This window comes from Sinocyclocheilus grahami, unplaced genomic scaffold (genome assembly GCF_001515645.1).
Source record: "Sinocyclocheilus grahami isolate Dianchi unplaced genomic scaffold, SAMN03320097.WGS_v1.1 scaffold571.1, whole genome shotgun sequence".
NCBI lineage: Eukaryota > Metazoa > Chordata > Actinopteri > Cypriniformes > Cyprinidae > Sinocyclocheilus > Sinocyclocheilus grahami.
The window spans coordinates 197779-221482 of record NW_015505750.1 but is presented as its reverse complement, the minus strand read 5'-3'; the positions used below and the strand labels follow the sequence as shown (position 1 = coordinate 221482).

Sequence of the window (23704 nt, the reverse complement as noted above, 5' to 3'; positions counted from 1 at the left end):
AAATGATGCATTAAACTTTCATTAAACAACAGAAGATGTAACATAAAGCCCAAATATACATAACTAATAACAAAAACTTTTTAAAAAACATGATTATTTAAACAAAATACTTTCAAATGTGGAGTGTCATGCAGGGAATTCTGGGAATATCAGTTTACAGTTTTTAACTGTAAATTATACATTGATTAGTCATTTTTAGTTCTAAAAACTGTAAAATTAACAGCATTTTACTGTAAAATTACATGAAATGTCTGGTTAGATATTTCACAGTTTTTCCCTGTATATAGTACGGGAACTTACTGTTAACCTATTAACAGTTTTTTTCCGTAGCGTTTTTACAAAATTATACAGTTAAAATTACACTTATTTTTTACAGTGTGGTCATGTGATATGTAAAGATAGGCTATTGAAATATATAGAAGAATAGTTTGTCAGGAGTAGTCACGCAACAATTTGGCTTCAAGGTAAAATTACGACAGCATTTTGATTTCTGTCTATGGAGGGTTTCCCTTCTTTTGGAGCGTGAAAATGTACCAAGGGAGACAATGCAGAATTAGGACACTTCCTCCGGTGGAGGATGAGAGAGGGAGCACTGAAGGGAAACAGAGGCTGGTTTTGTCTGAGCCCAGTACCAGCGTCCAAACAACACAAAGCCTGCCTAACCAGCCATTCACTTTAACTAGGCCTCTGTGCATAGCTAATGCACTGAGAACAGCCTCCCTTAAACAGACGGTGGGGGAAGAAGGATGAGAATGTGAAGGAGTTATTAAAAAAACGCTTCTGAGAGTAGAACATTTCATCGTGTGATCAGCGGTGCAGTTAATGCTTCATGTCCTTGTATTCTTTATTTAATAACAGGAAAATGAAACAATAAACTATCTTATCTGAGAATTATTTGGGCTTCTGTCTTTCCTTGAACTCTGAAGGATGTGGCGCTGTTTTAACTCATATTATACTAATCACTGCTGTTTTAAAAGTGTGGAGTTGATAGGATTTTTTAAATGCTTTTGAAAGAAGTTTATGTTCTTATGTTCAATATATTTTAAGTAATTTATTCTTGTGATGGCAAAGCTGAATTTTCAGCAGCCATTATTCCAGCCTACAGTGTCACATGATCCTTCAGTAAAATCATTTTTATATGCTGATTTGCTGCTTAAGAAGCATTTATTATTATTACCAGTGACTACGTTTACATGGACATCAGTAATCTAATTATTTACCTTATTCTAAATAAGCCAATATTATGATTATTGTGCTTACATGAGTTGCTTTTAGAATATTCCTCTCATGTTCCCGTTTTACATGTTATAGTCGTTTTTATACAGTCTATGGTTATAGTACATAGTTTGATTAATGGCACACGCCATTACGTCACCATGCGACGTCACCTTCGGAATTTCACGTATAAACATATAGTTCGTCTTCGTGATGATGCCATGTACAGTTTTTTTTTTAATTTTATGAAAGCTTCAAGTGCAGTTAATTATTTGTACGTGCATACAGACGATGGTGGTGTTGAAGCACTTTTATTTGCCGTCAAATGGTTGACCACTGCCATGTGTGTATCCTGTTGCAAAATTGGGCGAAAAGTCCTACGCGACAGTAATAATGTGATTAAAGGTGGGGTAAGCGATTTTTCAAAAACGCTTTAGAAAACTGATTCGGGCCGAACTTGTAGCCAATCAGCAGTAAGGGGCGTGTCTACTCATGATGTGGAGGAGAGAGCGTTCAGTGCACACCACAGGATGGACATTAGCCGAGCCGAGCGACAGAAAGATAGAGATGGCGGATAAAAAACAAAAGAGGAAAACGTCTGCGGGAACAAAAGAAGGCTTAAGGCAATAAGGCAAGAAGTAGGACCCGTGTAAATATCGGATCAGCTTTCCAGCGCTGGAGAGAACTCAAGGAGAGGAAGGCCTGCGATCGGACGCAGAGGTTGCTTTGTTTCTTCTTGGCAAGAAGGAGGACCCGTGTAAATATCGGATCAGCTTTCCGGCGCTGGAGAGAACTCAAGGAGAGGAAGGCCTGCGATCGGACGCAGAGGTTGCTTTGTTTCTTCTTGATAGGAGAGTAACACCGTGTCTGCGCCGCAACAGCTAGTTGTTGTCTGTCTGTCTAGTCTGTCTGGTACACTGGACGCGACAAAGCGACCGTTGAAAATCATTTGAAATTTGTGTCAATACGTCATAAATAGAACACAACAGCAGTTTTGCTTTGTTTCACAGAACCAGAGCCGTTGAGAAAGTTTCTCAATTCAGTTTCTTTTCGTTGTTTCTCAAGGGCTCTGCACAGAACTAATCGTTGCCTGGGTTGCGTACGTATGTGTGGGGCGGAGCTATCAAAATAGGGGCGAGACCCTTTTGGGGTAGGGCGTGTTTGTTTTGGTGATTTCAAATGTCAACATTGGCTACCAGAAATCGCTTACCCCACCTTTAAGGTGTGTACATGTCTTTACTGCACTTCAATAATGCGACTAAAATAGGAATACTCAACATGTCTTAATTCGATTAGTGTTTACTTCGATTATGACTTTAGCCAGATTAAGGTAATCAAAAATCTCTGTTTCCATGGTAGATTCTTAATCAGAGTTTTGTCTTAACTGTATTAAAATCGGAGTATTGTTGTCCATGTAAACGTACTGACTGTTAAAAAAACAGTTGTGCTGCTAAATATTTTTGTGGGAAACCGTGATACATTTTTAAAAAGCCTCTGATGAATATAAAAAAAAAACAGCATTTATTTAAAAAAAAAAAAAAAAAACCTTTGTGACATAAATGTATATTTACTGTCATTTTTGAATAATTAAATGTGTCTTTGCTGAATTTCTTTAAAACAAAAAAAATCTTACTGACCCCAAACTGTTTGGTTTGACAACTTTTTGGTTTGGAGAGCTTTGTCAAGATTACTTTTTCAAGAGAAAGTACTGAACTTGGTTTGCTTAGGGAAATCCTGGTGATTCAGTTCTCCAAGTTCTTGAGGTGCAATTTAATTGAACAACATAGAAAGCATTATGCAATAATTCCACAATACAGTCTTGTTCCTCAAAGTGCATATGTGGCATTGTGATGACCCTAAGGCCAGAAACATGCTCTTACAAGTACGCAAACAATGCATAGCCAACATGAGTACAGTAAATGAACATAGTTACCTTTTAATTAAATATTTTTTTTTTGCATTAAACATGTTTATGATCAAACTGGCCCAGTAAGATTTAAACGGTTGCTTCACCATAACAGTAGTTGACCTGAAAGAGAAAACTGACTGTAGAAGCAGACAACTAACACCTTTTATAGCACCCATAGTGGTAAGACTGAGAATGCACTTGTGCTTCATTTTGAATTGTGCTTAAGACACATTTTGGAGTACAACAATGCTTGAACTCAAACTTCCATAGTTTGAAGCATGTGTGTTTACGTACTTAAGAGTGTTTCAGGCCTAAGAAATAGTAGAAATTGTAAACAGGTACTGGAAAGAGATCGGAACAAGACACAAACATAAGAGGAAGGGAGAAATCTCACCCCTAACATTTATTTAACTCTATTTACAGGTTTGCAGAAATCAGTCTGAGTAGAGATATTGGTTGTCTACAAAAAGGACTGCTACAGAAAACTGAAAATGATTTCAGTGTCAGAAGGATTTGAATGGAGAACAATTCAACAATGTCAGCAACTCAACATAGCAATAAATCACACAGATGTAACAGAAACTATGTACACATTTAGTATTTTATCATTCAAGAAGATATACTGAAGTTTCATCTAGGATAAATTAATCCTTTTTAGGATTATATTACACAATTACATAAGTAACATATGATACCGTAGCTTAAAAAACATGGAAGTGATGTCATGGTGATAAACAGGAAGTGATCTGCGTAGCTACACATTGTTGAATTGCATTTTCATACGAATACGATGGAAAAAAAAAAAGCTCTGAGGTCTCAATTTAAGATTGAAATATAGAAATGTGAGGTCATGAGGAGTTACTGAAGACTCTTTGTCAATATTTAGGTTTCATGGACAGGTTCATGGAAGGCACACTACTGGTAACCATTGAGAGGTAAGGTGAGGCCTCTGTCGTACTAAAACTGATTGTGCTTGTTTATGTTTTAGTTGTGTATTCACATCATTTGAACAACTTTTTTGAACAGACAAATATATTCATGCATAAACGAGGGTGTTTGTCACCTCAAACACTCCACGTCTGGTATGTAGTTCATATTTAATGTTGAAGAACTATCACATGTTTAGTTCAGTCAGTTTTGGCTCCTGTTAAGGCCATCATGTGATAAGCCAGAGGGCAGATTTATGCAGAAAACGAGGAAGATCAATTCAGTTCACTACTAACCTCAAATCAGTCCGACTGGCTACAATAATTCTGTCGTTTCTCTCAGTGGAATAAAAGCTGTGAAAGTCAATGATTGTCAAGATTGTGTGTGGCTAGTTGTTTTAAAATACTTTCAGGGGAAAATAAACTGTCAAATGCATTGTAGGTAGAAGTCTCTTTTTCGATTCTTCATTAAAGTGCTTAAAGGGGGTCAAATGTACATGGGAAGGATGTGGTTTTGCCAGGGTTTGGCATAGGGCTTACGATGAGGAACACAGCAAATCCACAGCACTCAGAAATCACACACATCTTCAGGAGGGACCAGAGAGAGGTGAGGATAACACATGCGAGTGTAGTTTGTTCACACAGGAGAGGTACCTGATCGAGCCCAGCTGTCCTGGAAAGTGTCCTCCCTCAAGAGGTGCAGTCGGTCTGGAGAGGGAGGGAGAGGCATAGGGGACTGGTGAAGGAGAGAGCTGTTAGGGCTTGTGATGTCACCTTCGGCGACAAATGTCAGGTCCGTGCCGCTCTCCTCTTCCTCCAGTGCCTGGACCCCTCCATCACTCCTCCAGTCTGTGATCCCGGACGAGCCCCCTTTTTGCGAGTGTGGGATTGGGGATAGTGAGGAACTAAACGGTGGTGGATTTCGGCCTGCTGCGTTTCTGAGAGCGCTATTGGGAGGCATCAGGGCACGTCTAGGCACTGTGCCTTCCACCGCTGAATCTAAGCTCTGCGATTGGTGGCTGGCACTGAGTGCGGAGCCGTTCTCCTTGGATCGGGGCCGGTTCTTGTGGGAGACAGGGGTGGAGCTGAGGTTGTTGCTGTCTGCTTCCGTGTTGAGGCGCAGGAAGTCCGGAAGGACAAGGTTGGATTTGTTCAGCAAACCCCGCTGGTCGTCAGCTCTGTTGCTCTGTGCTTTGGATATGAGCTCGAAGAATTCTGGTTGAACAACAAACAAAATTTTAAACTGTTTTATTTGTTGGAAAGTAAAAAGCACATCTGACATGTTACAGAGAGCGTGAGATAGAAAGCATTCTTACAAGACATCAGCAAAAGATTTACTGCGGCTGCAAAGTGTGCTTGTGTTAGCATTAGCTACATCAGCCAGTGTTGCTACAGAGATTGGTTAGCATAAGATGTAGCCAAGAACAACTTCACCGCCTAACTAGGTGAAAGAAATAGATTATTCAAGAAAGTGAAAGGGGAATAGTTTTTTACCTTCAGCTTCATCTATATTAAGCTTTTTCTGTTTTCGCTTTTCCACCTGGGCCCTGGTTTTCACAGCCGAAGCCTTTCCTGCCGCTTTGTCCTCCCCCTGGGTAGCGACAATAAGAATGGGGCACATTAAGGGTGCGTGGATGAGAACCGCCTTTTCTACAAGGCTTTCTCTGGGGCGCAGGGCTAAAACTACTGGGGCCTCATAGGGGCACTGGGTGGGCCTCTAGTCACTATCACTAAAGCTAGTGTACATACTCGCTCTACTTGTGCAAGCATATTAAAGTCAATCTCCATTCAGCACAGCATGTCACTGCAGAAAAACCACCACCAGCACAGCATGCCACCACAAGACCCAACATCAATAAACATCCACGCTCCACGTTCTTTGCACACAGCTACCAGCAACTATAAAGATGAAAGAGTCTGTACAAAGGAAGAACCCTTGAACCAAGGAACTCTTGGCGGACAGAGTCTGCTATCCCCTCACAACATTGTGGTGTGTTGAAGGAAATGAAGTGGTAAAGAGGTGGGTTGCTGTGATCCGAGAAGTGGGGTTAGATCATCCACAGGCCCAGAAATGCAGAGACAGCCTTCAGACTGGAGAAAAGAATAGGGAAGCCGGCCATGCACAGACTCCCCACACAAAGGCCAAAAAATACAAAGAAAGAAAGAGAGAGGAGGAGATGAAAATGTATGATCTTGGAGATCGAGGTCTTACTGTGGCAGACTGGCTTCGCGTAGACAGAGGTGGACCGTGACTTTTAGATGAGACCAGCTTTTGTTTGTCTGTTTAGAGAGGGAGAAAGTTAACTTATTCTGTTCAAGCTTAAGAGCAAGCAACTATGTTTAAGACAACAAGGCATACATAACATGTTTTACTTTCATAATGCAAAGTGCATGAGTACAATTACTTTAATGTGTTGACATACTAAAGCATATGAACTTGACTATAATTTTTACTGTAGTGTGTGATTCCATATTGCATTTAAAGTCAATACATTTTAAATGTACGCAACCGCACCTTCATCATTACAAATGTGTAATTACAAATATATGTAAATAAAATAAATTACATTCAAGTATATTTTAGTTTACCAAAAATGCTCATCAGTATATTCGGCAGCACACTTTTAACCAAATTTTAAAAACACAATAGAAGTAATTATAAAATTTAAATTAAACAATAATATATTTCATTTAATTGCAGTTAACAAGCAATTACATGTCTAAAACATTACATTTAGTTTGCACTTAAGTATATTATTTTAAAGTGTATTCTTTCTGTAATTAATACTGTAATGTAATCAATTATTTCTGTAATTAATACAGTAAGTACTCTTTTTAAAAGTATACTAAAGTGAATTTCTATTTTAAAAGGGACCTAACAGATACCTAATTGTTTATACAGCTATCAGGGGAATTACAGATCTAGATGATTATAAAATCCACATTTAGGAAATAAAATTGTTTGGCCTTCATGATATTGTTTCACAGTGGGTGAAATCAAAGAATCAGATTGGATTATGTGAATGATGTCTGTCCTGTATGTGTGTGTGCATCTTGCCTTTTCCTGGAACGTGGTCTCCCGCTTCCAGAACCACCCTCAGTCCATCTAGATTAGATATAGGAAGCCCAAGATCCAGCGGCTCTTTCTCTCCACTCTACCCACACAAAAACAACATATCTAATTAATAGCCATTTCATAAAATCACAAAATGCATATATTTCACATTTTATGGTACAGTAGCCCATATTCCTCCATCTCCATAGAGCAATGTGCTACAAAACCAAACCAGCTAAACAAGCAAGATGATGGAAACATACTTTATACGCTACTGTGAAACCTGATAACCCAACATGATTCTTAACCCACAAACACATCGTCATCATGTTTTTTGTGAGAATTTTTTTTATACAATATTGTGCATAAAACATTTTCTAAGATACATGCCAATATATCCAATAAATGAGATACATCCAAGATACAATATACTACATTATCCGCTTGTAAAACCTCTCTTTTCTAAAAAAAATTAATTAATTAAATAAGCATATGTTTGACTCACTATCCTGGCCACCAGGTCTCCTAAGTTCAAGCCATATTTGGCCACCACCGGCCTCAGCACTTCTGTAACTGGCTTAGTGGGTTTTGCTTTCAGCCCAACAGAACGGTTTATGGGCACCAGATCCAGTCTATGAGGGGGAGATGAAGAAAGAGAGAGAAGTTAAGGAAAATAAACTTTACAAAATGATAATGAAAAACTTCAGTTAAGTTTGAAAAGTATAAAAGAAAAAGAGGCCTGATGAATACATAAAGACAGACAAAAATGATAGATGAAAAGATGAATGAATGGATAGACAGAGATAAAAACTAAACAGGTGTGTACCGGAATAGCGTACGTTTCTCCAGCCGCAGATCTCTGGAGCACAGTGTCATGCAGTCCTGGTCCAACACTAAAGGCTTTAACACAAGGACAATACATGCTATTATAGTCCATTACAGCATTGCAGTATCAAATGATGCAGATGCGCGCACACACACACACACACACACACACACACACACACGTAAATGCAACACTCAGCACAAACACACACATACTGAAACCACCTTGTAACCTTTCAAAGTGGACAGGCCAAAATTAAAAGCAAAAGCAAAAGTGAAGGTACCTTAATTACTGGTTACTATTATAGTATAGTTTTACCACAAAACACAATTAACATCTAGCATTGGTGATCTGAACTGCACTATGATAGGCATGTTACCTTTTCTCCTCCTACTAAGAACAGATCCACAGCAGCCAGATTAATGCAGAGCTTCTCACATAAGCCTAAGAGCACCTCTCTGATGGAGATGCCAGGCCTGATGGGTACTGAGCAGCATGAACCATCCGGAAGGTTAATGTTACAGTGACGCACGGCACGCTCAGACAACGACATGGAGTTACGCGACACCTCACCCTGTCAGACAAAGGATTACAAACGAATAAGCAATACAAACAAATGAAATGAACACAAAAATATTAAATTCAGCTATATTAAATTGGAGATAATGCTCATAAGTGAAGGATATATTCTTAAAAACAAATAATTATTATAAAATAATTCTACTACATTTAAATAATAATAATAATATGACCATCATCAGCATCATTATTAATTGACTGGGTTGAATTAATACAATATATTACATTTGATAATTATGACAAAATCCTAATAATCCTAGACAGATTACCAAGTCAGACACATTCGACTCACCTCGTTTTTTCCAGAACCAGAGGTTGCAAGTTCCAAACTCGCACCAGACGACAAAGAGCCCTGTGATTCTCTCCGTCCGTTACTACCAGTAAAGCCTATGGTGAAAGACAAATATCATTTGTAACCAACATACTGGAAAATGCAGGGAATTGGAGAAGCTGGAGGAAATATTCAAGGAGAGACAAGAAGCACAGAAACAAAAATGCTGACATGAAAAGTATCAAAAATCTATGAGCATTGTAAGTGCACAGTAAATATAAAGAAACTAAATGAATCTAAACGGCAGAACAATAATCTAACAGAATCAGCACTGATGTCCCCCACTCACTGTAGTCTCCAAGGTCCTTCTTCTTAGATCCTTTTCCGAAACTTCTATTTCTGGACCAGGAGAAGAAAATGCTTTTCTTTTTATCGCTATGTTCATCTCTGCTGTCGTCATTTAGGGACCTTCCCGATTTACTCTTCTTGTCGTCCTGCATCTTCAAAAAAATTTCAATTATTCTCAAACACAAAGGCGTTACACTAAGATCTGAGGCAACAGACAATAAAAAAAAATTCCTGGTGGCCAATGAACCACTGATATGCAGAATAAAAATGAGATGCATAGCCGGTGAGGAATTTACGGAGTTAAATTAGATCTGACTGGAAGGCATGGTGGGGATGTTAACTGAGATGACTGTCTCTCTTCCTTTGAAAGCTTCTGGAATAACTATATTATCACTTGACTATGTAAACAAGAATATAATGCTGACAATAGCTTCAGTATGACACCTTAAATGCAATTGCATTTAAATACTTTTAGGTGTGAAGCCATTCCCACATACATAGGTCACAAATTACTTTAAAAGGACAGTAAAAGTGAGACATTTTAGCCAAATGATGGTAAAACTTCCAAATAACATCTATACACATTATTACATTCTGCAATGCTGAACAGATCATATTTCAATAGTTACAAAGGTCATAAATTCATAACTGATAAATGTTCATACATAATCACATATCAATGTACACAAACTGCTGAAGGTGTTACTAAACCTTCCACTGAGAGATAATTGGGGGTATCATCCTTTGATGTGCTTCACAAATTGTTTGATTTTGTGATTATGTTTCAAAGGAAGTCAATGTGTCAACTGTCAACTGACTGTCATCATTCTAATGAAGGGCGTAAGATATAAAGTAAACACAAATGTGTGTGTGTTACCTTTTTAGGTGTAGAGAGGTTAGAGCGGTCAGAGCTTGTGCTATGTTTGGACGTGGGACTACTGGGGACCTGGTAGGGGTCTGGAAGAGGACGCCCCTCCACCTCGGCAAGCATACATTCTTGATACAGGTAGGACTTTAGGAAGCGAGTGTAACTGTCAAACTTCATCAGGTTAAAGATCTATTGAGGGAAAAAAAGAAGAGTTGCACTGTAAAATCAGCTGCTTACAAGACACAAGACAAGGCACAAATCTCGATACTGGTCTAGCATATCCATATTTTTTATGTTTGTCAACTAGCATAGCTTTTCTAGTCTTGCTGGTAAAGCTGCTTAAGCAAACCAGTGGGGGCACCAGCATTTCACGCTGGGACCAGCATCCTTATGAACAACATATGCTGATGACCACCAATGTGGGTCTTATCAGCTGCGATAATATACAATTCCGTTCAAGTTGAAAGGAGGTCAGTCTTTTTTTTTTAAAGAAATTAATACTTTTATTCAGCAAGGATGTATTAAATTAATCTAAAATGACAGTGAAAACATATACAGTGTAACAAAATATTTCAGTTTCAAATAAATGCTGTTCTTTTAAACTTTTCATTCATTAAAAAAAGTTTTTTAACAAAAAAACTGCTTTCAACGAGTATTTCAGAAGGGTCATGTGACACTGAAGACTGGAATAATGGCTGCTGAAAATTCAGCTTTTTTTCAGCAAAATGGATAAATTACATTTTACAATAAAATAGAACGCAGTAATAATGTTTCACAATATTACTGATTTTACTCTATTATTGATCAAATAAATGCGACCTTGTTCATCATAAGAGACTTATTTCAAAAACATTAAAATATCTTCCTGAACAAAATGCAAGCTTGATTAAAAACAGCACCGTTTTTATGGCACCAGATTCACTGTTTTTAAATGACAAATCCAGAAAAAAAAAAAAAATGGGGTGGAAAAAATGAAGGGCCTGGTTTGCGGGGGTTGTGCATTATACTACTGAACAGCCACAGTTATCTGACATTGCAAAATGTGGCCAACAAAATGTTGATGTGAGTTTGTGATTTACAGAGATCTTGGATAAGGAGGTGACAGCCAGACAGGACCCTCTAAATGCTGCTACGTGATTCTCCGCCTTATAAGAACACATTCTCTGCTGCTACGAGCACAAAGGTTGCCCGCAGGTTTCCTCACGGTTATCATGGGGTTGGAGTCTACATGATGCTACATTCATGATCTTATGACATCACAGAGCTGAATTCAAAATACTTTATTATTTCACATCTTGCCTACAGTCCTCAAAGATGGTAACGCCTTACAGACATGCAGTGGAGGGTGCTAGGGAGTACACAGCTTTCTGGGATCAGGATCTGTTTTTATTTATTTTTTTGGTCATGTTGTCATGAAAAATACAATAACTGAAATAATTTGATTGTTCTATATTAACTGGTCTGGGAAAGGTGTTAAGTAGAACCACATAAAAAGACAGGTTAAGGCATGTAAGGGCATGGATTTTCCAACATTTCAACATCTCTAGGATGGGCCTGACACCAACGCAGCCTGAGGTGCTTTGGGAAATTTTTAGGCACTGTTATTTCTGTGCTAAAGCTTTTTATTCAGAAATACAGTGCTGTACCCCCAATGTTACAGTAAAGACTCCAAATTTGAGCACTTACCTGTAGCTGCTGCTCTTTAAACATATCTGGTCTTGGAGCGTTGAGGATGTCGTCAGCCAACTGAGCCTGACTATCAATGTTGACGGGTGTGGTGGCCTTACTCGACAGGAAGCTGTTGTAGATCTCTCTGGCCCTCTGGGACAGCTGGGGGCCAAAAGTCACGACAAGGTTACAATCAAACGGCAAATGAAAAACATTGTTTATTTCATCCTGTCCATGTAAAGGGTGTATTTACTACACTAAATGGACTGCTATAGATGAAAAAAGATCTAATAAACAGCCTCCAAAAATTCACGGCATATGTTTTGTGATCAAGTACCCAAGTAAAATAAATAAATAAATACATGAATAAATAAATTAAACTGAATTTACATTATTTAAATTCAACTGGTAAATATGTGGACTTTATACCTGTTTCTTGTCTGTTTCAGGAACATGACTGAAATATTCACATGCTTGCCAAAATAAAATATTCTCCTCACTGAACTCCTTCTTCAGAAACTCCTGCAGGATGAAGATAAAAACAAATAAATTAAAGATCATTGATTATACCGCAAAACATACAAAATAAAGTCCTTTACACACATGTTGTCTTTTACCTTTAAACTAGAAAATTAAACTTACTAACTACTCACTGGCTGAACTACACTGAACAAAATTATAAATGCAACACTTTTGTTTTTGCCCCCATTTTTCATGAGCTGAACTCAAAGATCTAAGACTTTTTCTATGTACACAAAAGGCCTATTTCTCTCAAATAATGTTCACAAATCTGTCTAAATCTGTGTTAGTGAGCACTTCTCCTTTGCCGAGATAATCCATCCACCTCACAGGTGTGGCATATCAAAAGAACTGCGGTCAGGTCGAGACCCCGATGAGGACGACGAGCATGCAGATGAGCTTCCCTGAGACGGTTTCTGACAGTTTGTGCAGAAATTCTTTGGTTATGCAAACCGACTGTTGCAGCAGCTGTCCGGGTGGCTGGTCTCAGACGATCTTGGAGGTGAAGATGCTGGATGTGGAGGTCCTGGGCTGGTGTGGTTACACGTGGTCTGCGGTTGTGAGGCCGGTTGGATGTACTGCCAAATTCTCTGAAACGCCTTTGGAGACGGCTTATGGTAGATAAATTAACATTCAATTCACGGGCAACAGCTCTGGTGGACATTCCTGCAGTCAGTATGCCAATTGCACGCTCCCTCAAAACTTGCGACATCTGTGGCATTATGCTGTGTGATAAAACTGCACATTTTAGAGTGGCCTTTTATTGTGGCCAGCCTAAGGCACACCTGTGCAATAATCATGCTGTCTAATCAGCATCTTGATATGCCACACCTGTGAGGTGGATGGATTATCTCGGCAAAGGAGAAGTGCTCACTAACACAGATTTAGACAGATTTGTGAACAATATTTGAGAGAAATAGGTATTTTGTGTACATAGAAAAAGTCTTAGATCTTTGAGTTCAGCAAAAACAAAAGTGTTGCGTTTATAATTTTGTTCAGTGTAAATTCTGTAAGAATTCTTTGCTTTTCAAAAAACTCCTTTTCAAACACTTCCTGGTGGTTTTGTTTGAGACCTTGAATTTATCAAGTTCCTCATTCAAACTCACTGAGAAAGCCTTTACAACTTCAGAGGTATCTGAGGTCTTCCCATTTTCAATTAAAATGCATAAAGCTTGAGATGTACTCTCAGCCAACATCGATCAAGTATTCTGTAACAGTGTGGCTGTCTGCTGTGCAAAAGGATGACTTGGACCAATCCAACGTACCGAGAAATATCGGACACCGACGGGATCCTGTAGTAGCCGCTCGAAGCAGACGGCCCATGATGCAACGCGCCGTTCAGTGTGGCGTCTATGGCATTGCACGCTAGGTAGGCTGGCATTGCTGTTCAGACTGTTATCACTGCCGCAGCCTTTCAGGTCCACACTGTTCAGCTCTATGCACAAACAATGAGATAACAATGTTACTATTATTTGCACCAAACACAGTGGCACAATTATTTTTGTTAAAGAAAAAATTAATAGTATCATGAAGCTTTTTCTTCATTCAATTTGACTTATTACATATGACAGACACAATAACCCTCCAAAAAATATGAACTCTTTCAAATCAGCAAATGCCTAACGGGACCTGAATTATGTAACCCAGATTCCTGAATAAGGGCGAGAGTGCTCTAAACCAGGGTTCCTCAAGTCTTACCCTGGAGGTCCAATGCGTTGCAGAGTTTAGCTCCAACCCTGATCAAACTCAGCTACCTGTGATTTTCGAATGATCCTGAAGACATTGATTAGCATGCTCAGGTGTGTTTGATTAGGGTTAGAGCTAAACTCTGCAGGAAAGTGGATCTCGTGGGCCAGATTTGAGGATCCCTGCTCTAAACTAAAACCATATTCTTAAAATAGACCTGCATTTGCAAATGAACAACAAAAACTTCAGAGCTAGAACAGCACACGTGACATACGACAAATTCAAGATGTTTCTCCACTTACCTAAATGCCTTCATCAGCCCTTAACCTGCTTTCTTAAACCACCTGATACTTTTCTACTTTACTGCTGCTTCTGCTGATAAATACTCTCTTTTTAGTTTCTGGATGATTTTGATTGGTTGGTGAGTTCTTGTAATCAAATACTATTGATTAAAGTTACAAAGCATATTCTTCTTTAAAGGCACAGTTTACCCAAAAATAAAAATAGTCATTATTTACTCACCCACGTGTTGTTCCAAACTCATATGCTGTTACTTTATCGGAAGAACATCAAACAGAAAAATCAAACAGTTCATAGCGAACAGGAGCTGTCAAGCTGCATAAAGGATAAACATACCATAAAAGTGGTTCATATAACTATATTCCATGTTACTATGAACAGATTTATTTTTGTGTTCTGTGTGTTCTGGTACAACATAAGGGTGAGAAATAATGACTAAAGGTGAACTATTCCTTAAAGTAATCCTCAAAAACACTCAAATGAACAGAAGACAGTTTAACGGCAAAGGCTTTAGCGTAGCTGAATATAAAACGTACGCTAAAAAAAAGCACTCAGAAGAAATCCAATGGTTAAGGTTCAGTTAGACCACCTCTGAAAGAATCTCATCAGACTGTGGGTCACTATCAGCACAAGCTCTTACCTGGGTAAAGCTGGTACGAGCCTGTTTGATGCCACTTTACCAGGTATTTCATGCCAATTGGACGCCAGGCTTTGACATCCATCACCCCACATTACAAACACACACTACCACGGTGCAGAGGATGAACAGCTATCAAACTGTCCATAGAGCTAATGTACATGCTGAATGCAGACATCATAAGCATCTAGTAACTAACTAAACAAAACCGACACAGCGATGAGACTACATGCATGCATAGAGGTAAACAGATAGAGTGGCCTGTGCACAAAGCTCTAAACAGGTAGATGATAAATTATTGAAAGTAGAGAGGGGAGGGAAACTTAGACGGTAGAGGTAACAAGAACCTGCAATATTAATGCTGGACCAGCACAGCCACCCAGTAGCACCATAACTGAAGACAAACTGCACACATAAACAGATAGGACGATTTCATTTTGACTGTGTTGCATAATGTCCACCTGCCTTGTTATAATGGGGGTCAATTACAAATAAGAGTATCTACGATAAGAATGCATGCATCCTAATAATTTTCAAACAAATGTTTAAAAAAAAATTTTTAAGGTAAATATATTTTTGAACAAATATGATTAATTCATAAATATAAATGTATGTTATGTATTAATACATTATGTAATTGTATTAAATATGTAAAAAAATATATACATAAATATGTATTGGGGGAGTCCACATGACATTTCACAACCTGAACTAACCTGGTCTTGTGATAAAAAGGTCAAATTATATGATAATTTAAGAGACTTACTGACCTTGACACACAGTCATGAGGGTCTGGGTAGGTCCTATGATATCACTTCCAGTTTTTGTGTTTTTCTCTACATAATCGTTAGCTACACCACATAATTTTGATTTGGCAGACATTTTTTCTCTTAAATTTGCACATGTTTTTTTCTCTCTCTAAGATTAAGATTATGACACTATTTGCCACTATAATACTACTTAACAAGGTTTTCTTTTCAAACATGTACTTTTTTTATTCATTGTGATGTCGATCCATCACCAACAGTTTTTATTTGCTCCCCAAAAATATCAAAATGAATTTCAATTCAGAAATTAAAAACATTCATCATAGATGAGGTGCATTCAAGTGATTGTATTTATGAATTAAATTAATAGATCCTGACAGAAATAAATAAGCATCAGGTCATTGATCCCTAGATAAAGACATCCTGTACACTAAATAGTCTGACACATTGAGAGGTCCAGACTGTAAAACTCACACCAAGACATCTACAAGAACACAGCTCAAGTCTAAAGACAGCAGAATAATGAAGGAAATGAAAGGTTGCTGAGATTTGCACTTTGATCTCAAAATGGATGGGTGTTACTGACGTTACAAGTGGTCCTTATCTCACTCTCTCTGCTTTCACAGGCAGATTTACGACATCCTGCCATGCCGTTAATTGATCCTGGAGCAGTTTCTAGGGATAAAAGAATCTGGCCCCGGCACCTGAACACTCATCCAGCCGGACTAAACTCAATTCAGATCCTCTCATGGTCGTTGTGTTTGAAGGGCAGCACAACACAAACATTAAAAACTACTACTGGATCGTAAAAGAAACAGCCCACTGAAGTAAGTTGGTAACACTTTATTTCGATAGTCCACCTTTAAAATTCTCCTAACAATAAGTAACTTTGCAACGACATGTCAACTACTAGTCATTAGTGGAAGTAATTTTGATGGTTCCTCAACAGGCATGTTACTGACTATAAGTACCTTTGCAAGTTCGTCAAATTATTCTACTAACCCTAACCATAACCTAACAGTCTACTAATAATCCTTTGAGAGTTAGGTGACATGGAGTTGCAAATTAATGATAGTTAGTTTCACATGTAGTTGCAAAGTTACTTATAGGTAGTAGAAAGTCTAAAGTGGACTATTGAAATAAAGTGTAACCATAAGTTCCTCACAGTTTTGCATGCATACATTTGTCCTTCTGTACCTTTTGTTATGCATAAGGCTGAAAGATCTATGGCTCCGACCGGCAACGTTAAGCAAACATTCACAGAATCCCTGACACATTCACACATGTTAATTGAGGCACTGAGGGGGAAGAGGGGAGGTAGTTATGGCTTCTTCACTCCTAGTGCAGTTGGACTTGAAATACAGAGATTTAACTCGCTCTGGCCTGATGAATCAGACAACATATTACTTAATGTACAATCATTGGTGCTGTTCCTTGTGTATAGTTTTGTATAAAAAGAGGAAGTTGGGCTGAAGGTTTAAAGAGGCACGTAATGAAACACCAGAATTAGTTTGGTCACATTTTAACCTTATGCAACAGTAAATTGCAACAGTGATTTCAGAGGAAAACTGATCACAAATAATGTTGCAGCTGAGCTCAAAAAGAACCAAATGAACTTAAATTACATTGTTTACTCCCACAAAATGACCCAGAGACTTTAAAATGCTAGTCTATATTATTCTAACAAGCACTTATAGAGCAAAAACTGCTGTATAAGAGCTGGATTTGGGGGGATGGATGGATGTCATTGGGAACAGAAAGCCAATCTTAGCAAGAGATCAGGCAAATAAAAAAACACCCAAATTGATGTTTGCTTTCTCCTTAATTTGCGTAGAGCTCTCCATTTCAGATCTACATATATATACATTAACACTGAAAACACAGCATAGAAAATCGAAACAGCATCAGAAACGAGACTGGAGTGAAAATGGAGCAGAATAGGAAAAGAACACAAAAAGGTGAAAGTAATGTATCTACGAGAAATGTAGAAGTAATTAGATCCCAAAGAGATGGCGTACAAAAGAAGTGAAACTCAAGGATGAAAGTGTGACCAAAAAAAAAAAAAACATATGGGTGGAACAAAAGTAAGACATAAAAACAGACATTTGAATAAGAGGATCAGATGCGGTTTCAGATTTTAATATCGAAAAATGTATTAATTACTCACCACCATCGGAGACAGCCGCAGACTGCAAGAGAACACAGAAAGACATGTGTGAGTGACTCTCTTCACCAACACAAACACACACTGAAGTCTGCAACATAGCAGGGTACTCTGGTGGCATGATACACACACCAGCTCTTCCTGTTTTACTGGTACAGTCTTTCACACACGCCTCCTAACTCACTCTAAAATAATGAGATGCATCAGGTACATTCCAGCAATCTTGATATCCCAGACTCCGCCCATTGTGACACATTAGTACCGCCCAGTTTTTGATTTGCCTAAGCATGTCATTTCATGGTTTAGTAAGAGATTAAGCAAGAGACTGAAACCTTTTTATCCCATATGACAAATAATGAGTCATAGAATTTGTACAAAATGGGAAAAAATGTCGATAGTGTTGATTGCATTACATTTTTATTTCAGTTTCATCAGTGATTTAATCAGAGAGATGACCCATTTATTGCGGGGTCAAATGATGCATGCTACAGTCATAACAGTGGCATTCAGGTGAGTGGATGTGCAAAGTGTTTGTATGGGATGGGTGCCAAATGAGTGATTTCCTTTAACTGTGGGCTCAAAGGTCAGCGAGTGATGAAATTCCCAGGGTATTTCAGCTTAAATAGTGTAGTTTTTCTACAAATAGCACATTTACGCAGAAAAAGACGGAGAACGAATACTTTAGATTGAAATTCTTTTTAGGATTGGGTCAGTAAGATTTTTTTTTTTTAAGAAATTAATATTGCATTATAAGGATGCATTATTATTAATCAAAAGTGACAGTAAAGACATTTAGAATGTTTCAAAAGATTTCTATTTTTTTTTTTAAATGAGAGACTTTCTTCAAAAACAACCTCAAATTTTAGGAATCACAGATTCTCGCCTACGTCTTGGAATATATGACCCAAATAAGAATTTTCACCATATACGGTCATCTGAACAAGTAAGTAACAAGTCTGCCACGTTTGTTCTGACCAACTGAGGAAAAAGCATTACAATAAATCGCGCTACCAATGGTGATTTAATCTAAAGATTGGTTAGCTCATATCACATCAAACCGTGCAAATTATTATTATTGTTATACTTTATTCTCAAATAATTCATGTTAACAACATCAGCATTGCATATAGTGTGTATTAGCGTGTAGATTTCAACTTCTGCACAGTCTAATCTCTAATTGTCATACCATTAGAATTTCATATTAAGAAATTCTTTTAACCCAAAAAGCAAATTATGCTCCCTTTGAACTGGTTGTCTTTAAAAAACAAATCTTGTGTAATCCCACGTATGCTATCTGTAATCAGAAGCACATTTAAAACTGGAATATAATTTAATTTCATTCACATGTGTTTCATAAACACATAGTCCTTTCTGGATTACAATCCGCCATCAAAATTATACATTTAATTATTCTAGCTGCTGTGAAAAAAGGCTATATAAACGATCTGCCACCTGCAGGATCCTCACATGCGATAGTCTAGTAGCCGGGACAACTTCTTTATGTTTACAGACGTGACGTAATGACGCAGCGGCATGCTCGAATTTCCCGCAAAAACCTACCCATACCACTCAAATTAGAAAACATTATTATAAGCTAACCGTGAATTGGGCTAAAGTAAGGCGATAGTTTTGAACACTGGCTGGTTATATACTTGCTCAAATATTGATTTTGGATCATTTCTAACCAAAAAAAAAAGTTACGGACTGCAGCTTTAAATAAATTATGTTTTATATTACAAAACACTGGCTGGTTATATACTTGCTCAAATATTGATTTTGGATAATTTCTAACCAAAAAAAAAGTTACGGACTGCAGCTTTAAATAAATTATGTTTTATATTACATGTATTAAACTCTCTTAGAGGGAACCCATAAAAGAATAATACAATTTTAATCTGTGAGTATTTTTCCACATTCAGAAGAATGTTGACTATATAAAAAAAAAAAACTTCCTAAAATGACAAAGAAAAGCACAACTGATTTCCAAAAAAACTGAATCACACATTGTTTGTTTGCACAAAACTGACCTAAGCCTTCTCAAAGGAAATGCTTTATTCTTGCAACAAGAATGCTGATTCGATACAGGCCTAGAAATGGTTATTACAAGCAATTAAAGGACAGTGAAAGGGGGAGTCTGATCATTCACGATCCAGAAACAAACAAAATAACCACATGTCAGGCGGCTGGTATCAGAATGCATAAACAAAAAGACGGATGCCGTTTTCCTTGAACAGTCTATACAAATAAACATGCTGGAACTACAACCATTTCTTTCCCAACATGACCTTGTATTTAAGCCCAAACTGACCCTGACGTTATTCAATACTGCATTTGGAAAACTGAAAAAAAATCCCAGAAAATGTGGAGCACTCTTTATAATGATAATTTGGCTCAAAAGCTGACTCTGTCCTTGTTTGAGATGACATCAGCATAGCCTATAACTTCATTCTATCAGTCCAGTGACATCAGGGACACACTCTACACTGTCCTACATCAACTATATTACCAATCAATCACCAATGACTGTGAGGTGTAAATCACTGACTGCTGAGGCTTGCTGAAGGCTAGATACCTTTACTATATAAACACAATAGTGTTAAAAGTTTGTATATTTTCACACTAAACAGTTTATCACTTAACCTTCTTTTACATCAATGTCAATCTATGATCCATCTCTCACATTAAGGTCCTTTATACCTCATTCAGTTATGTATTTAAATTAATTGTAAAACTAAGCCTGTTAATGGTTGAGCAGCTGTTTTTAGCATGTTGACAAGGACTACACGAGCCATTTACAATTGCACAAGTCAACATTTTAACACCATTTTAAAAGTAATAAAAGTAAAAAACATTTTTATGCAAATCTGAATAACCCAAAGCCACTGACCAGTTACTTTATATGTGGTAAATTTTCTGAATCAAATGACCAGGATTATAAAATAATAATAATAATAATAATAATACATAAATAGATAAATAAATCAATTTCTTTCTCCTAATAAAAAAGTAGTGTAACTAGGACCAATAGTGGTATTTCTGATTTTGTTATACCTTCCTTCAACTGAATTCAATTGAAAATCTGTCAGTGATGTTACTGTCAGTGGTGCATCTGGTTCCCATTATCTCCAAAAAGGAGAAACACCACTGACAAAAGATCATGGCAGCCATTAGTAAATTATTTTCCTTAATTATACAATTATTTAGTGTGACCTTGAATAAAACGAGAAGGAAAAAGGATAAATTAAACAGTCCATTCCAGGCAGAATTGAAACGTTTAATTTTTAAAAAAAACTTTTAGATGAAAATTCCACAGCAACTATAGAATAAGTAACTTTGGGAAAGAGCTGCTCATTTTCTAACCTGGTAAAACCATGTACTAATTCATTATATGGAAACACCATATGAAACCAAAAAAAGTAGCACTAGGAAGACTATGACTGCAGATCAAGTCAGAGTGATGCTGAACGTCCTAGGTGTTGATCATTCTTAAAAAAAACCTTCCAAATGAAATGTCTTGAAGACATTATATGACTCACAGAGAGAGCAAAGCGCTTAGACATACTCTCTTCTGTTCCCCTCCTTCCTCTTCTCATTCCAGTGGGTTCCTTGCATTTTTTGGCAGTGGACCTGCTTGTAACCACATATTGAAATATAAGTGGCCTTTTCCAAGCCCCCATATTCTAACCTCTCAACCCCTCACATTCCTGACTCTTTCTACCCCAAATCTCTTTCTGTCTTCTTAATGTAACATAGGAGACTGTGGCACACACAAGATGCTTTATAGGTAACAGGGTTGATGGCACTCTTTGTTACCTATTGATGAGGTTGATCTGAAACAAAATCTGTTTTTGTAAGATTAAAACGTATTTATCACCACAAGACTGGGGCTGATGTAGTTTTTTCTATGAGTTTCACATGACGTCAGCATAGAAAGCAACTACGTTAAGAAAGTCGAAAAGAAACAGAGGCTAGAATGGCAACCGCATTCTGCAATCGAATTAAGTCTCAAAAAATGTAGGTGGTGACAAATGCATTTACAAAAATTCTATGCAGCATGTACGGAACCGAACTGAACAACTAGTTGTTCATGAAGAGCGAGGTACATCTTGACTCATCAGTGTTGCCAGATCTAGAAACAAATAAGTAAATAAGAACTTAAATCCAAACACTTTATTTTGGAAATAAGCCACATACAGAAATATTATTAACATTATGAGCCAAGTCCAGACAACAAGCCCAAAGACGCTTAATAAACAATTGCTTACAATAAGTGGACATGGCAACACATCAAGAGCACTCTGCGAAGCAGTCTTTCAAACATGAAATACATTTGATCTGTCATTGGTGGTTTTAGTTAAAAACAAGTCTTTAACATTACTTTGTTCAAAAATAGCAAATACCAAATGTGTGAGATGAACGTTGCTATGGTTACCACAGTGTCAATCATCACAATTATGAGAGTGAGTTCTGTTACCTACACATACAAAACAATAATTTAGAGGATTCCCTCCCGGTTGTCACTCTTGAAATAAATGCAGTTTATACTCCTGAAACTTTACTTTACTGTACGTGGCCCTTGTAAGGCTCAAACCTGCAACATTTATCATCTAAAATATTTAAACAAAACATAACAAAAGACAAAAAAACTAAAAACCAAACAAATAATAAAGCAATAAAAGGGATTAAAAAGTTTGACACAAAGAACAAAAAGAACAATTTACATAATTGTTCATTTTCTTATTCTGCCCATGTCATGTGAAAGTCATAATGTAAGTCACTGCAAATATTTTCTTTCCTATTATGCCCTGTAGTGTGCAATGGATTGTCGAAAAAATGCTTGGTTAAATGATTTTCATTTCATACCGACTTCAATATTTTGCAGGGCTGGAAATATTGATAAATAATTCATGTTCACCACTTGATGTCCGATGTCAAATCTGGGTCCTGAGGCAAAAAAAATAAAAAAAAAACTTTGGGGACCACTGCACTGAGCTATGCACACCACAATCTAACAACCCAGTTATAGATCATACATTTTAAGAAAAATAAATGATTATTTTTTTTCAGATGAGTTATCAAAGCATCAGGAATACACAAGTTCTATCACAACTTGCTTTCATCTCCACATCTCTCCCAGTCGATGACCCTGGGTGTTACTTAATGTGTTTTCCTTCTCTTCCCCTCTGCTGTGCATTCTCTAACAGAGCACAGACTGTGGAGAGATCCATACATACCTCAGGGTTTACATATACTTTCAGTTGCATGCAGCTGGATGGCCTGTGATCTCACACTAAAAAAAAACTTTGGGGACCACTGCACTGAGCTATGCACACCACAATCTAACAACCCAGTTATAGATCATATATTTTAAGAAAAATAAATGATTTTTTTTTTTTCAGATGAGTTATCAAAGCATCAGGAATACACAAGTTCTATCACAACTTGCTTTCATCTCCACATCTCTCCCAGTCGATGACCCTGGGTGTTACTTAATGTGTTTTCCTTCTCTTCCCCTCTGCTGTGCATTCTCTAACAGAGCACAGACTGTGGAGAGATCCATACATACCTCAGGGTTTACATATACTTTCAGTTGCATGCAGCTGGATGGCCTGTGATCTCACATACAACCAGATGTGTGGATGTATGAGTTTCATACTGTATGAGGCACATTCCTGATGTTACTGCTGAGTTGCAGCAGAGAACATTATCAGTAAGTAATTATTCCTTTAAAAACACAGGCCACAATGTGCAGAACTAAATACATATCTACATACAAAACATCACTTGTTGTATGTCCAAGTGTGTTTGTTTACACAAGGCTATGGACATTACACACACACAACACCTCTGTGCTACGTTTGCATGGGTAAAATATTCAAATGTGTTAGCTGACAGAGGGACGACTTCATGACAGAGTGAAAGCACAGCTAGCACACACACACACACAAAGTCATGATGTTCATATA

General features: G+C 37.5%; 1 protein-coding gene across 1 annotated transcript in view; it reads right to left on the bottom strand.

Moving 5' to 3' along the window:
• Positions 1 to 3500: 3500 nt before the first annotated feature.
• LOC107556525 (regulator of G-protein signaling 12-like) overlaps positions 3501 to 23704 on the bottom strand; it is a 37135-nt gene continuing 16931 nt past the window's right edge. Inside the window, exons 4-17 of the mRNA XM_016239664.1 lie at positions 17742 to 17763; positions 13450 to 13619; positions 12095 to 12187; positions 11684 to 11827; positions 10007 to 10186; positions 9131 to 9281; positions 8803 to 8897; positions 8311 to 8505; positions 7932 to 8005; positions 7611 to 7737; positions 7109 to 7205; positions 6263 to 6330; positions 5545 to 5641; positions 3501 to 5265 (exon numbers count right to left, since the gene is read on the bottom strand). Of these exons, the coding sequence (XP_016095150.1) occupies positions 4688 to 5265; positions 5545 to 5641; positions 6263 to 6330; positions 7109 to 7205; positions 7611 to 7737; positions 7932 to 8005; positions 8311 to 8505; positions 8803 to 8897; positions 9131 to 9281; positions 10007 to 10186; positions 11684 to 11827; positions 12095 to 12187; positions 13450 to 13619; positions 17742 to 17763 (2091 nt within the window). The 3' untranslated portion in view covers positions 3501 to 4687. The remainder of the gene's footprint in view (positions 5266 to 5544; positions 5642 to 6262; positions 6331 to 7108; positions 7206 to 7610; positions 7738 to 7931; positions 8006 to 8310; positions 8506 to 8802; positions 8898 to 9130; positions 9282 to 10006; positions 10187 to 11683; positions 11828 to 12094; positions 12188 to 13449; positions 13620 to 17741; positions 17764 to 23704) is intronic.